Source organism: Eschrichtius robustus, chromosome 14, assembly GCF_028021215.1.
Source record: "Eschrichtius robustus isolate mEscRob2 chromosome 14, mEscRob2.pri, whole genome shotgun sequence".
Lineage (NCBI taxonomy): Eukaryota > Metazoa > Chordata > Mammalia > Artiodactyla > Eschrichtiidae > Eschrichtius > Eschrichtius robustus.
Window position 1 is genome coordinate 3,074,677 of NC_090837.1, and position 22,270 is coordinate 3,096,946.

The following is a 22,270-nucleotide window of genomic DNA, read 5'->3' on the forward strand; positions in this document are numbered from 1 at the left end:
TTTAGTAAGAATTTATCGTGCTTATAAGAACAGTTCTCCAACTGGGAGGTTTCAAGTTCAAAATGGCTGTGAAGCTCAGAGGCATGACGTTACGGGTTGGCTTATAACATGGACATGAGGATGGTTTAACCTTTACAACCATAGGTTACTACCACGGGGGTTTCCAGATGGCAGGGGATTGGTTCAAAGTGATGATCTTACATCATTTTTAGGAAGATGACTTAAGTTTCTTTTGTGAGTATCAGAGGCACTTACAAGACATAAGCTAAGTTCAGTTTCGCTTACGTTCATGAAAGAAGCTGCACTTCGTTTTGCTGATGTGGGTAAATGGTTTTGTCTGCTTGAGGAATCTTCAGGCCTGGTCTCCGTTCTTTTCTAACCGTTGGAGTCAGGACTCCAGGACCAGCCAGACTCCATCTCTCTCCTCCAGGCTCCTGGAGTCACTTCAAGCTCGGTCCCTGCACAGCACAGTAGCTCAAGTTCCACACCTTCCCAAGGCTCTGGTTAGGTCAGGGGTGAGAATCCGGTGGGGGGCAGGAGGCGGTTCTTTTCTTGTAGATCCTGGAAAATTCCCGAGCCCATCAGTCTGATTGGACTGGACCACCGTGTCCAGAAGGAAGAAGAGTGCTGATTGGACCGGACCAGAAGGAAGAAGAGTGCTCATTGGCTAAGGGTAGCTGCATCAGACACATGGACCCAAGGCTGTTCCCCAAAGAACTGGAATACTTTCAAGGCAAACCACAAATCCCTGGAAGGCTATCACTGTTGTAAAGAACCTTGTGTGTGAAAGCAGCCGGTGTTGTGTTCGGATCCAGCAGTCACCCTGCGCCCAACAGCAGCACACTTGCCTGTTACCCTTCGAAGAGATAACTTCTGCTGTGGCCATCACCCCTCACAATTGATTGACACGTACGAGCTTCAGTTTCAGAGAGGGATGTTACAGGAGCACATTTTTCTTTTCTTTTTTCTTGCAAACTGAAAGGCCACCTTTGAAAGTGTGCCAACAGAAATGATTCCGATTGAAATATGCATCAAGATACTCCTGAAGAAAAGGAAAGAATAAGAAGGAAATAGCCCGGCCAGATATTAAAACGTCATAAGCTATTGTGTGTAAAACATTTGGGTACTGGCGCATGAGAAGGCAGATCGATAAAAGCAAATGGAGACGCCAAAAATAAGCCTAAAAAAGACGAATTTAGTGCATATTAAAGATGGCATTTTAAATCAACAGATGCTGGGTGAATCATTTAATAAATAGTGCTGGTAGAAACTATATGGGTAAAAAGTAAAGCTGGATCCCTCTTTCACTCACTTCTCGCACTGAAATGAATTCCAGATGGATCAAGGGACTAATTTCCTTACTAATCAGTTTTCTAATAGACATTAAAAATGAGACCAACAAAACAATAGAAAAATGGACAAAGGATGTGAACAGGCATTTAGTAAAAAAGGTTATAGGGATATGAAAAAATATTCAATGCCCCTCAGACTTGATGAAATATTGTTTTTATTAGATCTGTAGTGATCAAAAAGACACATTAAGACACTCTCAGTGAACGTGCAAATTGGTAGAATCTCTTTGAGTGGTAATTTACCAAGTTCTATCAAAATTGTGCAAGGGCATCTCTTTGGACTTGGCAGTTTCTTTTTTTAGGAATTTACACTGTAGACCTGCTGTGTGTGCATGCAAAGCTGGTTGTGTATGGAAATTCTCTGAAGCACAGATTGTAGTAGCAAAGATTGGAAGCCACGTATGGGTCCATCAGATGACACCAGGCAATTAGATTTTGTTCAAATAAATCTGCATACTGGAGTAGTGCATAGAAGGAAGTGGATCTTTAAATGCTGATATAGATGTACTACAAGATACATTTTTAAGTATATGTATAGATAAGATGCGTAAAAGTGCGTACAGTGTGTTGCCATTGGTATTTTTTAAAGATCTACATTTCTCAATGTGTTGATCGCCCAGAAAATGGACACTAAACTGGGGAGAAGTAGGGGGATAGAAGTCTGCAGTGAAACTTTTTGTGTTTCCCCCTTTGTAATATTGGAACATCACCAACATGCCTGTATGATTATTTTCAATGAAAAAAACGTTAATTAAAAAGTAACCATCCCTTGGGACTTCCCTGGTGGTGCAGTGGTTAAGAATCCGCCTGCCCATGCAGGGGACACGGGTTTGAGCCCTGATCTGGGAAGATCCCACATGCCGCAGAGCAACTAAGCCTGTGCGCCGCAACTACTGAGCCTGCGCTCTAGGGCCCGCGAGCCACCACTACTGAGCCCACGTGCCACAACTACTGAAGCCTGTGCGCAGCAACGAAGACCCAGTGCAGCCAAAAAACATTAAATAAATACATTTTTTAAAAATAATAAAAATATTTCTAAAACAAAAAAAAGTAACCATCCCTCAGAAAAAGGTCCCTGAAAATATGTTAGTTAACCATAGTTCTGGTTTTAGTTTAGAATGTTTCCCTTAATTAAAGAAGTATATTTAAACAGTCCCTCTAAAACCCTGGTAACCTTGAAGGCTAGAGAAAACAGCAGTCCAGCTCTGTTATGTGCTGTAGTGAAGTTAGAGGATTGGGGCTCATAAGAGACAATAAAATTAGGTCTTGGCCCAAACCCGGGAACCAGACACATCCCAGCCCCCAGCGCCTCTCGGTGCCCTGGGAACAGGGAAGGGGGTCTAATGTTCCTAAACACTAGTTACTGAGGAAGGCCACCCAGACTTGCTCTTCTGCAAATACTCGTCCTGCTTCCTCTGCTGAGATTATGGCCTTGGCGAAATATGGAACTTCTAAGACCAATGTGAACTTCAAGTCTGCATCTTCCACCTCCCACGAGAATGCACGGATGGATTTTTTTCACTTTGTTTTGCTTTTTTAGGAAAACCGGGGCTTTGGGTAGTGACTTTTGTATGGATGAGATGGAAGGAGAGTGAAAATTGATTCAAAATAGGTGTCCGGGTTTCTGTGTAACAAGGGAAATAATAATAATAATGAGAAAAATGATTTTTTACGGGGCATTATGGACTTGGCCCACTGTATCTTGTAGAGTTCATTATGTTCGACAAAGAATAGGACGTTTTTTCTTGCATGTATGCTGATTTATTTGATGACTCCACGATGGGAGATTCAATAGCATTTAAAGAATGAGGTGGCCCTATTCTAATCATGGACATATGGGAAGTTCAGAGAGTGTGGTCACTTAATGCTGTGGTACCAATGAGGCAAATAACTTGCCCTGTCTTTCCAGAAATGTGATGTGCTCGTGCAACATCTTCTGCATTCCTTTTCCACCTCCTCCCAACTCAGCCATCATTTATTGGGAGGCTGTGTTGAGGGACCTTGTCTATATCAAGGCTTTGGTTTTCCCAAGGAATTTGTAAACTGGACTCTCACATAATGAGCTGTGGAATATTTAAATAGCATCCTTGACTGTTGGGTGTTGGTCTATTTTCAATAGGAACAAGGAGAATTGTACTCCCCGCTCACATGCCAGGCAAAGATCAAATGAAATCTAGAAGATATCCAGTGTGTATTGCTGGGGAGGAGGAGAGTTTCCTCTCCCCTTCTAGATTCTTCTGGCTGGTCTAAGAATTAAATTGAGATGAAACAGATGAACAGGAGAAAATCAAACAAAAGTTTAATCACATGTATACAGGGGAGAGACCACAAAAGCTGAGTAAGTTGCCAGTATGGCCAAAGCCATCACCTTAAATACCATCCTCGATTAAAGACAAAAGAGGATGTTGGGGGTAGGAGTTTTAGTACTTTAGTGGGGAGGAAGGCAACTGACATGGAGATGGAAAAGCAAATGTTTGGTGAACAAGTGTTTGCTGGGCCAGGCAGGGACAGTGGGACACAGCGAGGTCTCTGACCTCTATGAGTTCCCCTCACCACACCTGGTCCATGTTCTTTGCAGGTATCTCTGGTGACAGCTCAGTTCCTGTAACAGGCCCTCTATCAAAATTCTTCAGGCAGTTAGGGGGAAGGTCAAAGTTTGTTCCTAAGTCTTTTGGGTCGTGTTTGTTTTCAGCTTGAAATAATCTGAATGCCACATTTTGGGGTGGCAAAATTTCCCCCCAAAGTATACCCTTTTCCCTTCTACTTGCCCACATGGTTTGGTTGCTGGCTTTACCATTTTGCAGGTATGTGGATAATAAAATAAAATCAATCTTCTAAGATAGCCACCCCATACTGGGCTCTCCATCTCCCTGTCTTACTTTCCTTTTCTTCATAGAACTTATCCACATAATAAATGTGTGTGTGAGTGCATGTGTGTGTGTTCTATCTCTCCCACTAGAATGTTAGTTCCATGTCAAGAGAAAGCATGTATGTTTTATTCTTAATGAATTTCCAGTACTGTGAATGATGCCTGGAAAACAGGTGGGACTCAGAAAGTGTTTGTTGAATGAACCAATGACCAAATAAGCAAACAAAAGACAGGTTTGGTTTACTCACCTAGTGTTACTCATAATATTCATGACCTGCTTTAGGCATTTATATCTTAAGTTTTGGTGGGGGGAGGGGTGCTGGTAGGGGGGGACCATCACATCCTCCAAAGCTTCTAACCATTGGTATCCATATTCATCCTGCGGGTGTGCTTCCCATTTGGTGTGCAGCCCCGTCTGTCCTATTTCTGCTCACCACATCTGTTCTGAATTTGTGCCCTTAGGAAAGACGGGTCCCTGGAACCTTCTTATGAATGAACTGAGAGTTAGAGGAAAACCAGATGCTTGGAAAAACTGAGGATTATGTACAGGACTCATTTAGCTCTAGAATGGCTTTTTTTTTAAATTAAAAAAAAATCTCATTCATATTTATTGCATATTTTCAGGTTTATAGTATAAATATTTATAATTTACCAATAGCAATTTTTAATACTCTGAATATGTGCATAAATGTCGATAATTTCCCAGTGGGGAAAGACAGGTTTCCCGTCAGTTAATCGGAAAGGATGCCACTAACTAAACCCACAACACCTGGCAGTGTGTTGCATCCTTCTGTTACCCAGCACATGAGAGGTGGGATGTGGTGGAGCAGAAACAAAATGTGTACACCACAGCTCGGGGCCCACGCTGCTGGCTGTTTCCATTGTTGCTGGATACTGTGCTTGGAGCACACACATGCACACATATATGTGTGTGTGTACGTGTGTGTATATATGGGCATGTGTCTGTATATACATATGTGTATATATGCATACGTAATGTGTGTTTATGTGAGTGCCTGTATATCTCTGTGTATATGTGTTGTGTATATGTGTATATATGTATGTGTGTATATATGTGTGTATGTGTATATATATGTATTGTGCCTACATATATGTCCGTGTGTGTATGTGTTTATGTGTGTGCATTGTGTATGTCACTGTATGCATGTGTGTGTGTCTATGTGCGTGTATATATGTATGTATATATGTGTGTATATGTGTATATTTGTGTATATATGCATGTATGTGTCTATATGTGTGTATATATGTCCGTGTATATATATCTATGTATGTGTATATGTATGTGTTTGTGTGTGCATGTGTGTGTGTCTATGTGTGTGTATATATGTATGTCTATATGTGTGTATATGTATGTGTATATTTGTGTATATGTGTATGTATGTGTATATTTGTGTGTATATGTATGTATGTGTATATATGTGTGTATATATGTCCATGTATATATGTCTGTGTGTATACATGTATGTGTATATATATCTGTGTATGTCTATGTGTGTGTATGTCTGTGTGTATATATGTGTATATCTCTGTGTTTATATTTATGTGCATATATATGTGTGTGTTTTTATGTTTGCATTTGTATATATGTCTATGTATGGATATATTTGTGTGTGTATATGTGTATGTGTATATATATGTGTGTGTGTCTGCGTATATATGTATACACAGACACACACACACAATAGCTCTGTTATGTTTTAAAAACACAATATACCCTTAAGCCAAGCAGTGTTTATTCCAGTCCACAGTGCATGTGCATTCTGTGGTGGGGAAATTATGGCTTTTCCCCAAATCACTATAGTAGATATATTATTAAGTGTAAATATATAACAAACGTCTTTGGAAATCAAGTGCTATGTTTATCTCTGTGTAATGAAGCTGTCAGTGTAACCTGTATTTATTGAACCACAAGTAGGTTATAAAACTTCCACTGATGAACGTAACTCAGCTGTCATAAACAAAGGAAGTAATTAGCATTTGGTTCAGATCCAGTGAAGCCGAATTTCGCATGCTCTAAGGATTATCTTAATAGTTCCAAAACGCTGCCACTTTCAGCTCTAAGTGTTTCAAAATTATGAACCCAACATAAACCGTGTTCAGTGTATAACATAGATGTGTCTCTGAGAAATAACCACTCGATTTCTTGCACACATTCATTCTTGCTGTACATACTCTATTCAGTGATGTCTCTTGATCAGGGACCCCTTATCCAGTTCAGAACATCTGAAATATGCTGTAGATACGTGTCTTCTCTTATGAAAACATTGTGTCTACAAAAGACAATTTCCTATTACCCTTCACTAAATTTCAGAATCTCCCCTTAGAAATAATGCTATAAATTACAACTTTGTGTGGTTGCCCTAGAATTATTAGCAACAGATATCGGGTACTTCTGGGTTAAATATGCAACCATCTTCTTTCCCAAGAACTTAAAAATGATTCATTGGAGAAACATTATCTGAATTCCAAGTGACCTACCTGTGAATAAAATTTAAGAAAAATAAGAGCCCATTCTATATCAGAAAAGGCCTAGCTACTGATAGCTCCTGTATAATAAAAAGATTGCCAAATCCAGGTTGATGACCTATTTATTTAAAGCAAATTTGATTCAGTAAAATTCCAGTACACAGTAATTGGGACAGCCCTTAGAATTCATCTTAATATAATAGCAGCTGTCCATAGTGAATTGAACTTTTTTCCACCACCCCATCTTGGTTGCTTACAATTTAAATGAGGAATCATAGCATGTGTCACCAAAAGGTCAGATGGCTTTCTGGCCTGTGCACGCAATTCCCAATTTATAAATGACTGCGTTCAAAACGTTGGCTTCTACAAGGATTATTTACAACACAAAACATTTTTACATGGCACTCACCTTCTAAAAATGCTAGCTTTAGCCCTGGGGGCCACATGTGAGAAGCAATTCCTCTTGTCTTTGTAGACCAGTCAAATCAGTATGTGTTTTGGGGTCCCCAAGACCACCCCTGTGTTTGATGGCTTGCTAGGAAAACTCAACAGGACTCAGTGTAGAGTCATAATCATGGCTAAGATTTATTACAGCAAAAGGACACAAAGCAAATTCAGCAAAGGAAAAAGGCACATGGGGCGGAGTCTGGGGGAACCAGGCACAAGCTCAGGAAAGTCCACTCCCAAGGAATCATACAGGATGCCCTTCATCCCTCCAGCAATGAGTTGTGACAACAGGGGTAAACTGTTGTCTGTCTGGAAAGCTCACCCAAGCCTGGGGGCCAAGAATTTTTACTGGGGGCGGGTCCCCTGGGCACCATTGCCTGGCAGGCACCATACCTCCAGACCACCAGAAAGAAAGCGGGTGTCCAGCAGCAACTATATTGTTTGTACAAAAAACATAGGCTCAGTGTTACCTTCTTATTAAGGAGTTGGGGGACCCCTCCTGAAATCCAAGTTTCCAGATGCCAGTCAGGGGCCAGCCTTGCCAGTAGGCCTTCCTAGGACGGTGGTCTCAGAGCTGCAATGTTAACTCTTCTGCACAATATGTCTTCAAGTTGTTTCTGTGGGAGAGAGCGTTCTTAGTTCTAGTAGGCATGTCCTTTTCTCGCCAAGCGCCAGTCCTAAACACATCATCTTTTCCTCCCGCCTTTTGCTCCTAATAACAGGAGGTGGCCTGGGTCATCTCCCCTGATGATAAGAGCAAGGTTTTAAGAGATGGACTCAGGACCCACCTCCTTGCCTCTGTGTTCATACAGGCACCACGGTTGTAAATCTGGGGAGTGTACCTCCTCCAGGGCTGCCCCTGCTGGCAGCATCTCCGACCCAGTCACCCATCAGCCTGCTCCATTTGTCCCCTGGCTTTCTTGCTTCAAAACCCTTTTTATTTTCCTCAAGGGACTAAGAAAAGAAAACACAACAGGAAACATGACTTTTTGCAGCAGTTTATACATCTGTTTGCGATGTATTGCATTGTCCTTCTACTATATCCCTTCCATTCCATATATGTTTTTATTTTAACATCTTTATTGGACTACAGTTGCTTTAAAATGTTGTGTTAGTTTCTGCTGTATAAGAGTGCGAATCAGCTATACGTATACATATATCCCCATATCTCCTCCCTCTTGCATCTCCCTCCCACCCTCCCTATCCCACCCCTCTAGGTGGTCGCAAAGCACTGAGCTGATCTCCCTGTGCTATGCGGCTGCTTCCCACTAGCTATTTTACATTTGGGAGTGTATATATGTCCATGCCACTCTCTCACTTCGTCCCAGCATATACCCTTCCCCCTCCCCGTGTCCTCAAGTCCACTCTCTACGTCTACGACTTTATTCCTGTCCTGCCCCTAGGTTCTTCAGAACCTTTTTTTCTTTTTCTAATGTAGATTCCATATACATGTGTTAGCATATGGTATTTGTTTTTCTCTTTCTGACTTACTTCACTCTGTATGACAGACTCTAGGTCCATCCACCTCACTACAAATAACTCAATTTCGTTTCTTTTTATGGCTGGGTAATATTCCATTGTATATATGTGCCACATCTTCTTTATCCATTCATCTGTGATGGACACCTAGGTTGCTTGCATGTCCTGGCTATTGTAAATAGTGCTGCAGTGAACATTGTGATACCTGAGTCTTTTTGAATTATGGTTTTCTCAGGGTATATGCCCAGTAGTGGGATTGCTGGGTCATATGGTAGTTCTATTTTTAGTTTCTTAAGGAATCTCCATACTGTTCTCTATAGTGGCTGTGTCAATTTACATTCCCACCAACAGTGCAAGAGGGTTCCCTTTTCTCCACACCCTCTCCAGCATTGTTTGTAGATTTTTTGAAGATGGCCATTTTGACCTGCGTGAGGTGATACCTCATTGTAGTTTTGATTTGCATTTCTCTAATGATTAGTGATGTTGAGCATCCTTTCATGTGTTTGTTGGCAATCTGTATATCTTCTTTGGACAAATGTCTATTTAGGTCTTCTGCCCATTTTTGGATTGGGTTGTTTTTTTGATATTGAGCTGCATGAGCTGCTTGTATATTAATCCTTTGTCAGTTGCTTCGTTTGCAAATATTTTCTCCCATTCTGAGGGTTGTCTTTCGTCTTGTTTATGGTTTCCTTTGCTGTGCAAAAGCTTTTAAGTTTCATTAGGTCCCATTTGTTTATTTTTGTTTTTATTTCCATTTCTCTAGGAGGTGGGTCAAAAAGGATCTTGTTGTGATTTATGTAAAAGAGTGTTCTTCCTATGTATTCCTCTAAGAGTTTGATAGTGTCTGGCCTTACATTTAGGTCTTTAATCCATTTTGAGTTTATTTTTGTGTATGGTGTTAGGGAGTGTTCTAATTTCATTCTTTTACGTGTAGCTGTCCAGTTTTCCCAGCACCACTTATTGAAGAGGCTGTCTCTTCTCCGTTGTATATTCTTTCCTCCTTTATCAAAGATAAGGTGACCATATGTGCGTGGGTTTACCTCTGGGCTTTCTATCCTGTTCCATTGATCTATATTTCTGTTTTTGTGCCAGTACCATACTTTCTTGATTACTGTAACTCTGTAGTATAGTCTGAAGTCCAGGAGCCTGATTCCTCCAGCTCTGTTTTTCTTTCTCAAGGTTGCTTTGGCTATTCGGGGTCTTTTGTGTTTCCATACAAATGGTGAAATTTTTGGTTCTAGTTCTGTGCAGAATGCCTTTGGTAGTTTGATAGAGATTGCATTGAATCTGTAGATTGCTTTGGGTAGTATAGTCATTTTCACAATATTGATTCTTCCAATCCAAGAACATGGTATATCTCTCCATCTGTTTGTATCATCTTTAATTTCTTTCATCAGTGTCTTATAGTTTTCTGCATACAGGTCTTTTGTCTCCTTAGGTAGGTTTATTCCTAGGTATTTTATTCTTTTTGTTGCAGTGGTAAATGGGAGTGTTTCCTTAATTTCTCTTTCAGGTTTTTTCATCATTCGTGTATAGGTATGCAAGAGATTTCTGTGCATTAATTTTGTATCCTGCTACTTTACCAAATTCACTGACTAGCTCTAGTAGTTTTCTGGTAGCATCTTTAGTATTCTCTATGTATAGTATCATGTCATCTGCAAACAGTGACAGCTTTATTTCTTCTTTTCCGGTTTGGATTCCTTTTATTTCTTTTTCTTCTCTGATTGCTGTGACTAAAACTTCCAAAACTTTGTTGAATAATAGTGGTTTTGTGGGCATCCTTGTCTTGTTCCTGATTTTAGAGGAAATGGTTTCAGTTTTTCACCATTGAGAACGATGTTGGCTTGTCATATATGGCCTTTATTATGTTGAGGTAAGTTTCCTCTATGTCTACTTTCTGGAGAACTGTTATCATAAATGGATGTTGAATTTTATCGAAAGCTTTTCTGCATCTGTTGAGATGATCATATGGTTTTTATCCTTCAGTTTGTTAATACGGTTTATCACATTGATTGATTTGCGTGTACTGAAGAAACCTTGCATTCCTGGGATAAACCCCACTTGATCAGGGTGTATGATCGTTTCAGTGTGTTGTTGGATTCTGTTTGCTAGTATTTTGTTGAGGATTTTTGCATCTATGTTCATCAGTGATGCTGGTCTGTAGTTTTCTTTCTTTGTGACATCTTTGTCTGGTTTTGGTATCAGTGATGGTGGCCTCATAGAATGAGTTTGGGAGTGTTCCTTCCTCTCCTATATTTTGGAAGAGTTTGAGAAGGATAGGTGTTAGCTTTTCTGTAAATGTTTGATAGAATTCACCTGTGAAGCCATCTGGTCCTGGGCTTATGTTTGTTGGAAGATTTTTAATCACAGTTTCAATTTCAGTGCTTGTGATTGATCTGTTCATATTTTCTATTTCGTCCTCGTTCCGTCTTGGAAGGTTGTGCTTTTCTAAGAATTTGTCCATTTCTTCTAGGTTGTCCATTTTATTGGCATATAGAGTTGCTTGTAGTAATCCCTCAAGATTCTTTGTATTTCTGCAGGGTCAGTTGTTGCTTTTCCTTTTTCATTTCTAATTCTGTTGATTTGAGTCTTCTCCCTTTTTTTGTCTGGCTAATGGTTTATCAACTTTGTTTATCTTCTTAAAGAACCAGCTTTTAGTTTTATTAATCTTTGCTATTGTTTTCTTCATTTCTTTTTCATTTATTTCTGATCTGATCTTTATGATTTCTTTCCCTCTGCTAACTTTGGGGTTTTTTTGTTCTTCTTTCTCTAATTGTTTTAGGTGTAAGGATAGGTTGTTTATTTGAGATTTTTCTTGTTTCTTGAGGCAGGATTGTATTGGTATAAACTTCCCTCTTAGAACTGCTGCATCCCATAGGCTTTGGGTTGTCGTGTTTTCATTGTCATTTGTTTCTAGGTATTTTTTGATTTCCTCTTTGATTTCTTCAGTGATCTCTTGGTTATTTAGTAACATATTGTTTAGCCTCCATATGTTTGTATTTTTAACATTTTTTTTCCTGTAATTGATATCTAGTCTCATAGTACTGTGGTCGGAAAAGACACTTGATATGATTTCAATTTTCTTAAATTTACCAAGGCTTGATTTGTGACCCAAGATATGATCTATCCTGGTGAATGTTCCATGAGCACTTGAGAAGAAAGTGTATTCTGTTGTTTTTGGATGGAATGTCCTATAAATATCAGTTAAGTCCATCTTGTTTAATGTGTCATTTAAAACTTGTGTTTCCGTATTTATTTTCATTTTGGATGATCTGTCCATTGGTGAAAGTGGGGTGTTAAAGCCCCTTGCTATGGCTGTGTTACTGTCGATTTCCTCTTTTATGGCTGTTAGTATTTGCTTTATGTATAGAGGTGCTCCTATGTTGGGTGCATAAATATTTACAATTGTTATATCTTCTTCTTGGATTGTTCCCTTGGTCATTGTGTGGTGTCCTTATTTGTCTCTTCTAATAGTCTTTATTTTGAAGTCTATTTTGTCTGATACGAGAATTGCTACTCCAGCTTTCTTTTGATTTCCATTTGCATGGAATATCTTTTTCCATCTCCTCACTTTCAGTCTGTATGTGTCCCTAGGTCTGAAGTGGGTCTCTTGTAGACAGCATATCTACGGGTCTTGTTTTTGTATCCATTCAGCCAGTCTGTGTCTTTTGGTTGGAGCATTTAATCCATTTACATTTAAAGTAATTATTGATATATATGTTCCTATTCCCATTTTCTTAATTGTTTTGGGTTTGTTTTTGTATGTCTTTTCCTTCTCTTGTGTTTCCTGCCTAGAGAAGTTCCTTTAGCATTTGTTGTAAAGCTGGTTTGGTGGTGCTGAATTCTCTTAGCTTTTGCTTGTCTGTAAAGCTTTTAATTTCTCCGTCGAATCTAAATGAGATCCTTGCTGGGTAGAGTAATCTTGATTGTAGGTTTTTCCCTTTCATCACTTTAAATATGTCCTGCCACTCCCTTCTGGCGTGCAGAGTTTCTGCTGAAACAGCTGTTAACCTCATGGGGATTCCCTTGTATGTTAATTGTTGCTTTTCCCTTGCTGCTTTTAATATTTTTTCTTTGTATTTAATTTTTGATCGTTTGATTAATATGTGTCTTGGCATGGTTCTCCTTGGATTTATCCTGTATGGGACTCTCTGCACTTCCTGGACTTGATTGACTATTTCCTTTCCCATATTAGGGAAGTTTTCAACTATAATCTTCTCAAGTATTTTCTCAGTCCCTTTCTTTTTTCTCTTCTTCTCCTGGGAGCCCTATAATTTGAATGGTGGTGTGTTTAATGTTGTCCCAGAGGTCTCTGAGGCTGTCCTCAATTCTTTTCATTCTTTTTTCTTTATTCTGCTCTGCAGTAGTTATTTCCACTATTTTATCTTCCAGGTCACTTATCCATTCTTCTGCCTCAGTTATTCTGCTATTGATTCCTTCTAGAGAATTTTAAATTTCATTTATTGTGTTGTTCATCACTGTTTGTTTGCTCCTTTGTTTTTCTAGGTCCTTGTTAAACGTTTCTTGTATTTTCTCCATTCTACTTCCAAGATTTTGGATCATCTTTACTATCATTACTGTGAATTCTTTTTCAGGTAGACTGCCTATTTCCTCTTCATTTGTTTGGTTTGGTGGGTTTTTACCTTGCTCCTTCATCTGCTGTGTATTTCTCTGTCTTTCCGTTTTGCTTAACTTTCTGTTTGGGGTCTCCTTTTCACAGGCTGCAGGTTCATAGTTCCCGTTGTTTTTGGTGTCTGCCCCCAGTGGATAAGGTTGGTTCAGTGGCTTGTGTAGGCTTCCTGGTGGAGGGGACTGGTGCCTGTGTTCTGGTGGGTGGGGCTGGATCATGTCTTTCTGGTTGGCAGGGCTGCATCCAGTGGTGTGTTTTGGGATGTCTGTGAACTTAGTATGATTTTAGGCAGCCTCTCTGCTAACGGGTGGGGTTGTGCTCCTGTCTTGCTAGTTGTTTGGCATGGGGCGTCCAGCACTGGAGCTTGCTGATCGTTGGATGGAGCTGGGTCTTAGCGTTGAGACGGAGATCTCTGGGAGAGCTCTCACTGAATGATATTCCATGGGGCTAGGAGGTCTCTGGTAGTCCAACATCCTGAACTCAGCTCTCCCACCTCTGAGGCTCAGGCCTGACACCAGGCCGGAGCACCATGACTCTGTCAGCCACATGGCAGATGAGTGGTTTATTACCGAAGATATTAAAGCACAGGAACCAACAGCCAGATGAAGAGATTCATAGGGTGAGGTCGAGAGCAAAGAAACGTCAGTCCTCTTGGAGTTTGGAGCCCAGCATGGTGGCACGTGGGGGCATTCTTCTTCACCACCCTGGCGGCTCTCTGAAACCCCTCCTTTTGGATTTTAATGGTGGCCTCACTACACAGCCATGGTTGATTAAATCCTTAGGCATTGGTGATTAATTCAACCTCCAGAAACTGTCTCCTCCTTCTGGGTAATCGGGGAGCGGGGGCGGGGGGGGGTCCCATATATGTTTTTTCACTTGAAATCTCTTACAGAAACATTAGGGCATACTAGGAAACCATCCTTCTACCTCTCTCATCCGGCTTCTCTGATATCCTAGAGAACAACCTATAAACGTATCACCTGTCCCTTTCCGTGAATGAAGGAAGGAAGGAATAAGTGAATGGAGGAAAGAAATAATAAGCCAAGTCTGTGATGGAGGGCACACCTGCTTTAGCAAATTTGTTCTAAAGTCTGAGCAGATGTTAGGTCTCAGGACAGGTACTGGCCAGTGTTGGGTAACGAAGGACTTGAGCAGGTCAGATAAGTGGCTTCGGCACCAGGACGTTTCATGTGACGCCACGGAAAGCACCGAGCCTGGTTGGACCGGTGCTGTGGTTGGGAGCCGTTTCAAATCCTGGGTCACCTGCTGCCTGATCCCCCGGTTGCTCAGCTGGTCAGTGAAAATGAAAATGGTACTGACCTCACAGGGCGTGTGTGAGAGTGAAATGAGATTAAACTGCCATGAACTCAGAAGAGCTCCTGGTTTGTTGTGACAGTGATCATGATGGGATGATGGTCCTGGTGATGACAGTGATGATGGTGATGTCATGGGAGGACCACAAGCATAGAAGTCAGGCACATCTGTGCACCTCTCAGCACCTGTGTTTTGCTATGAACCATCATGATTCCCAAACCTGTCTGAGCTGCAGCCCCTCCCCACCTTTGAGCTTGGAACGTTGCTTGGGAAATTAGATGAGATAATACGGAGGAACGGTCCATCAGTGCCTGGCATGGAAAAGGCATTCAGTGAAATGTGCATTGTTATTTTTAATCCCACTTTTGCAGTGTTAATGAATTTCTTTTTTCTATTTAGTTTTAACAGTCTAAGGGTATTCAGTTAATTTTCTTAAAAGTAAAGCCTTCCACTAGCACAGCGTTGCTCTATTTCTTTACGTGACTGATGCTTGCGTATGTCAGTGTACTGTTCCTAGCTCCTCTGTTAAAGGAAGGAATGACTGGGGGGGGAAATCAGGGCAGATGGATTGGAAGGGGATTGCCAATGTGTGATTAAATTCTATTAAACATGAGCTTAACACCTGGCAGGCGACAATGGGCCATTAAGTGCACTGTGTCCCCGGAAGCAGCGGTAACCCAGGGATGCCCCAGAGCCGTCTCAGCTGTGCATTTGCTGTCTCCAACAGGGTAAAGGTGATGAAAGGCATGAACATCATTGGGGTGAGAGCCAGCAGCCCTTCCGTGTGGGAGGTTAAGAAGAGCACGGATTACGCTGGGAAGTACACACCAGCTGTCATCGTTTGTCAGAAGAAATCGGCTGGCTCGGAAAACAGGTGAGTCCCAGCGGCCTGCCATATATTCAGATTCGCTGCAGCGGTGGCCTCCTTTTTCCCAAATTTGCTGACAACCACTTTCACCGCGGTTTGCACTTGGGGTGCGTCGTCTGTATTATTAGTGCTTCCAGGTGAGATGGATAGAATCCTTCACTTGGAAAAAGGTGGGCTATTATTCACAGTGGACCTACTTACAATCCCCAGCACAGCTCCGGGTCACCTGCAGGGATTACTCCATGCAAATGGAATTTATCTCAAAATGATGTTCCGCTGCAACACGGCCTCTTTCTAATCCATATGATTAGGTAAAACGAAAAGTCTGGGCAGCTCTGATAAAATGGCCCATTTTGCAAGTGTTTCAAACAAGAGTTTGTTGTAAAAACAAAACAAAACAGAACACCCAGAGCTTGTCGATCTTGTGGCACACAAAGGTGCCTTCCACATTTGCCGTGTCAATTTAAATACAATGCGTGGATTGCATTTTGTGCTGGGATTTTCTGATGGACCTGTGAATGATCTGCTGTGGAATTATAGGGAATTGTGACTCTGTCTCGGATACCCACCAAGTTAGAAACAGTCTATTCACAGCTGGGCAGAGACTTGGAAACTCATTGGTTTTTGATTTATTTCTGTTTCCCGAAACCTCGTTTGTGGCTCCAAGATATTTCTGATCTGGTCACCTGTTTTTGCCACTTTTAGGTTGGTTGATTTTTGCTCTTTCTGTTGCTGGCAATTGAAATAATTATGAATGGACCAATCCTAGGTATGTAGCATTATTTCAGGAGTCAGCTTTTTGAACTTTTTATAGCTCAATGTTTGGAAAATATTTATTTTCCATTATTTATTCTAATATAGAGGTCATGAATCTCAGCTGACGGCTATTCTGCTTTTTGGGTGTTTATTTCCAAAGAGCATTGGATGCCAGTTTGGGGGTGATGTGATGTAGATTTCCCTCTGTGCTCCTCTGTTTCATGTGGGTGCTCTGGGATTCGGGTTATCAACTATCAAGCTCTGTTACTTTCCTTTTGTGACCAGTGTTTCAAGATTTTTTCTTGAAGATTTGCTTGTAGAGCAGATGAGAGGGGAAAAGGAGAAGTCTGTATCTGAGTTCTGCCTCAAATGTTTACATAGTAATGCTGTGCCACACGGAGTACCTTCATGAGCTTACAAATAAGCTCACTTCCAAAGGTGTCTGTGCCAGTGATATGATTTGGGAAATAAGATGCCACCTCCATGAAGGGTTTCCTTTGTGTTGCGAAGTTGGCAAAAATTAGGGAGAATAGATAGGCAGATAGGTAGGTAGCTCAGTAGATTGATAATGATAGATAGGTAGACGAGATGGATATAGACTGATAGATAGGTAGATGATAGATGGATTGATATTTTACTATTCTTTACCAGAAAGAGTGGGGGGATTTGGGAGAAGTCTCAACCAATGTGCTGATTTTCCCTCTTGTTTCTTCTTGCCATTTACTCTGCGGATTAGTGGGAGTAGTAGTGATTGTAGTGTTAACGTATGAAATGCAGAGAGATCTGAACCGTTTTGAAACGTTTTATTACATTTCTGGCTAAGTATTCATTCAGGTCGTCTTGGGCGTATGGAGAAATAAGGAAACTTTCCCAGGACGGCTGATCCCCATTAAGGTATAAAGTGGCAGCTGCCTTTTTATGGATCACATAAGGCAGGCACTCCCAAGGGGTTTTAACACTTCCTTAAATGAAACAAAAAATCAACAGCTCTAGAACATATCGAATCATACATAGGTGTGGTCCTTGCCATTGTTTTTTCCCTTGCATCTGTAACAGTATCTTCTTTAAGAAACAAATTCCCTGAATGGACTATCAACCTAGTCCTTCAAAGGTCTGGTATCAGCATGCCATTCACTATGGAGAATATTCCTTATCCCTTTGTAGATTCTGATGTCAGTTTTCTCTTTCCTGCTATGGGTCTAGATGATGGAAGAAGCATATGTACACACACAGACATACACAAACACACATGTGTATGTCTATGTATGTAATATATGTGTGCGTGTATATAGAGAATACTATATGTGCATATACAGTACTTTATGTGTCTTTGTAATACGTCATATATGTATACATAGTGTATATATATATATAGTATATGTTTACATAGTTCGTGTATACGGAACATATATATGATATAGCTGTTTAAATATGTGCCTATATACACATGTACATTTTTATGCGATTTATGTACTCACATATGTTATGATGATACAGAGGTTTATTCTCTTTTTTCGGAATCCAGTTCTTACGCTGAAGCCAGGAAGGCTTTGCTTACTGAGGAAGCCGTGGAATGCAAGCTCTGTTAGTTGGGGAACCGTGTTCGTCTGGTTGGTAGCTGTTTCCAGTCCCTACAGCAGCATCTGGGACACATGAGGCTCTCCATAAATACTTGTTTAGTGATGTTCTAGAGTTAGACTATATCTCTGTTACTCTATGTATAATGATGCAAATCTGTACGTACACGTATTGAATGGCCTCTGATACACCTGTTCAAAAAAGTGAGGTGCACAACAACATCTATATTGATGCCCCATTTGGGGAAAGCCCAGAGAAGAATACTTTCTGAGCAGAGGGGCTAACAGTGGTTTCTACGGGGAGGAGCTGGCAAGTTGGGGGAGAATGCTGAACGTAAATTACTTTTTACTGTGAGCCATTTGGACTATGATTTTTTTTTTTTTTTTTTTTTTACTATGTGCATGTATTACCATTTAATATAATGTATACAGTTAAAATAGACCTCTTTGAATACGATATATTCATTTCCTTTTTTTAAAAAATAAATTAATTTATTTATATTTATTAATTTTTGGCAGTGTTGGGTCTTTGTTTCTGTGCAAGGGCTTTCTCTAGTTGGGGCGAGCGGGGGCCACTCTTCATCGCGGCGCGCGGGCCTCTCACTATCGCGGCCTCTCTTGTTGCGGAGCACAGGCTCCAGACGCGCAGGCTCAGTAGTTGTGGCTCACGGGCTTAGTTGCTCCGCGGCATGTGGGATCTTCCCAGACCAGGGCTCGAACCTGTGTCCCCTCCATTGGCAGGGAGATTCTCAACAACTGCACCACCAGGGAAGCCAGATATATTCATTTCTATGTTCAACTTTTATCCTCACTTCAAAATTTTTTATTTCACTTCTGTCTTTATGGAATTAAATACAGAAGAAGCATGCTCCACTCTCTGGGATAGCGAACGGACCAGGAGAAGATCTGTTTCTCTTTTCTTTGAAGGATAATCGGAGAACGTATTACGGAGTGGATGTTTTCACATTAGTAGGTTTTGCTTCAGAAGCTGTTTTGCTTTATACCTTCTTCCCACTCTCTTTGACGTTCAGTTATTCTTTAAAGTCAGCATCAGATCATTGGAATGCAAAAAAGGGAGCCTTCATGAGCTTGAGAGTCATGGATTGTGTATTGCTAATAATGCACCATGGATTGTGAAGTTGCCTTAAGGAAGTTAAGTCCCTGTGACAGGTGTAATTTTATGGATTAAGGAGACACTTGTGCTAGTGATGAACTCAACAGGAGTGAGTGGAGATTCTTACCTAAGTTCAAATGCATCCTTTGTTTTTTGAAGAACTTTGGTTTTTGAAAGCCTTACCATCACAGTACTAACATATGAATGTTACCCACAGCTGCCAGATCTGTGTTGACTAAGCATTGCCAGGAAATACTATGGAACAGAAGCAGGATAACTAAGTACGCTCTGTCCATCAAATTCCATTTGACATTTTCTGAGTCTTGCTGACTGTTAGAGCACTATGTAAACTTAGATAAATGTGTAACAAAAGTCACATACTTTTGATTTCTTTGCTCTTCTCTGCACAGATAAGTGTTTTCCAGAGTTTGCCACAGTTGCTATTTAAATGACTTTAGGTGGTACAAAGAAATGGGGTCAAATAAACTTGAATGACAGAAACATATGTGCTTTCCAGTTCTCCAGCAAGACTACTGATGGAAGAGAAATTCTTCTCTTTTAGGGGCTAATATGTCTATAAAATCTCTATCTTTTGTTAATAGATTGTAGACAAGCAAGAGTACATAGTTCGATTTAATCCTTTTTCATAATTATCTGTTTATAATCCTTCACACTATACTGCTTTTCCATTTATTCATAGGTAATTTTGTTACCGAGTTCAAGCTTGGACCGCTCGCCACACGGCAGGCCAGTAAATTGACAGACGGGTTGTTGGGGAAAGGGATAGTGACTTTATTTGGAAAGCCAGCAGACCGAGGAGACAGTGGACTAGTGTCCCAAAGAACCATCTTAACCCGAGTTAGAATTCAGGCTTCTTTTATACTGAAAGGGGAAGGGTGTGGCTGGTTGCTGCACACTTCTTGGTGCTGGAATCCTTTGTTCTTGCAGCTGCTGTAAATCTTACACTCTCTTCTGCAACTTTTTATCTCTATATGAATGGAAAAGTGTTATATCTTTAAAGCTCAGAGCCTTGAGAATAGGCTGTCTTGTATATTTCAGGCTCTAGGCAAATTCTTAACTTGTAGCAAAAGCAATAGAATACAGAGGTTAAAGTAAAAGAAAGAGTTACAATATGGATTCAGATTTGTTTTTCCCCATTACAACATGTTTCATTTTAAAACAAATATAGCTTAAGTAGTAACATGAGGTGCCATAAATAAAAAGTGATATTTAAAGTATACAGAGATGAGATTACAATCATGAATGTATGTTCAGAAAAATGTATGCTGGCGTGATAAATGCATCTCGTAATACATTTGTGAGGATTAGGTTTGATTATTTAATAAGAGTGACTTAACAAAATAAAGTGACTTAAGCAAAGTAAAAGTTTATTTCTCTGTCACATAGAAGAAGCCCTGATGTAGGCAGGCCATGGCTGGCATGGCAACTCCTCAGTACTATCAGGGTCCCAGGCACCTGTCTTTCCTTAACACCATATTAATGCATGGCTTTTATCCTCATAGATTAATATGGCTGCTGGAGTGCCAGTCATCACATCTGCATTGCAGGCTAAAGAAAACTGACAGAAAAGAGCCTTTGCCACTGGATCAATTCCTTTTAAGGAACTTTTCTAGAAACTCATGCCAACCCCCAATACTCTCCTGCCTCTCATTGGTCAGGACTTAATCACATGGCCACACCAGACTTCAGAGGGAAGTGAGAAACATCATGTATTACAGGCAGCAGTATACTTAACTCAGAATCAGTTTTCTGCTCCAAAGAGAAAAGCAAACTGGATGGGTTGGGGAACCAGAAACCTTGATCTCAGAAATCTATAAAGAATAAATGTTGTGGGATTTCCAATAGGATGATGGAAAGAGCATGGTACCTAACTATCTCCTTCATTCTACTAGGTTCCCATGGAAATTTCCAGTGAAATATAATAAGGGTGTGAAGATGCACATTAGCAATGCACTGGAAAAGTTATGATTACAAACTAATATATATAAAACAAACTATTATATTTAAAATAGATAAACAGCAAGGTCCTACTGTATAGCACAGGGAACTATTAATATATTAAATCCTGTAATAAACCATAATGGAAAAGAGATAATAACAATTTTGTTTATCAATAAATATGGGACAGGGAAAATTTAGAAGATATTCAATCAGGATGTTGCCCGTGCTTGTTAAGTACATTTAATATATTAAATATCCTGTAATAAACCATATTCATATATATCTGAATCACTTTGCTGTACACCAGAAACTAACACACCATTATAAATCACTATACTCGCATTAAATAAATAAATAAATAAGAAAAGTTATCATGTGTATGTTAGAAACATAGAGAAGTGTTTGTGAAAACTGCAGGACTGGGTTGAAGGAGGATGAAAAGATCGCCAGTCTTTTTTTTTTTTAATAGTAATCTTTTTATTATTTATTTATTTATTTTTATATTTTATTTTTTTGGCTGTGTTGGGTCTTCGTTTCTGTGCGAGGGCTCTCTCTAGTTGCGGCAAGCGGGGGCCACTCTTCATCGCGGTGCGCGGCCTCTCACTATTGCGGCCTCTCTTGTTGCGGAGCACGGGCTCCAGACGCGCAGGCTCAGTAGTTGTGGCTCACGGGCCCAGTTGCTCCGTGGCATGTGGGATCTTCCCAGACCAGGGCTTGAACCCGTGTCCCCTGCATTGGCAGGCAGACTCTCAACCACTGCGCCACCAGGGAAGCCCAAGATCGCCAATCTTAATTGTGCACTAAAAAGAAAAGGACCAGGAATGTGAGTGGAGGAGGAGACCCAGGCATAAAAAAAAAAAATCAGGCCTATCTCCTAATATCGCCAGTAGGTGCTGCTACAGGTGAGCATGGACATGTCAAAACCAGCAAGATTTCCTCTCTGGACCAGTAACAGTAAAAGGCCGTTACTGGGTGAGGAGCACACCTTTGGAGCAGATACCCAAACAGGCAGAATACCCATAGGCATATGAAAATATCACCATAAGCATTTTGAAATAGAGATGATTTTAAGCATTGATCAGTAGTCTCAGATTCAAAATAAGCATGGTATCATCAAAGACAGAGGAAGCCAGCAAGGAGAAGAAGCCATGTGAGATAAAGATGGGGTGAGAAACTCAATGTCTATTGGATTTGCTACTGTAGAAAATGAAATCAGTGAACTTGAGAGAAAACTTTAGGAGAAAGAGAACCTTCAGAAGAGAGAATGAGAAAGAAGTGAAAATAAGAAAGAAAAACACCTGAAAACCAATCAAGCAAGAGTGCATAGAATGACCACAGGAACAGCTGGAGATTACCTGGTTACCATAAGATTCGGCACTACTAGTTCTACACCTAAGAGAACTGAAAGCAAATGT

General features: G+C 40.5%; 1 protein-coding gene across 1 annotated transcript in view; it reads left to right on the top strand.

The window, feature by feature from the left end:
- Positions 1-22,270, top strand: part of TMEM132D (transmembrane protein 132D) — a 683,845-nt gene that overhangs the window by 294,785 nt on the left and 366,790 nt on the right. The window contains exon 3 of the mRNA XM_068563370.1: positions 15,306-15,452. Within this exon, the coding sequence (XP_068419471.1) occupies positions 15,306-15,452 (147 nt within the window). The remainder of the gene's footprint in view (positions 1-15,305; positions 15,453-22,270) is intronic.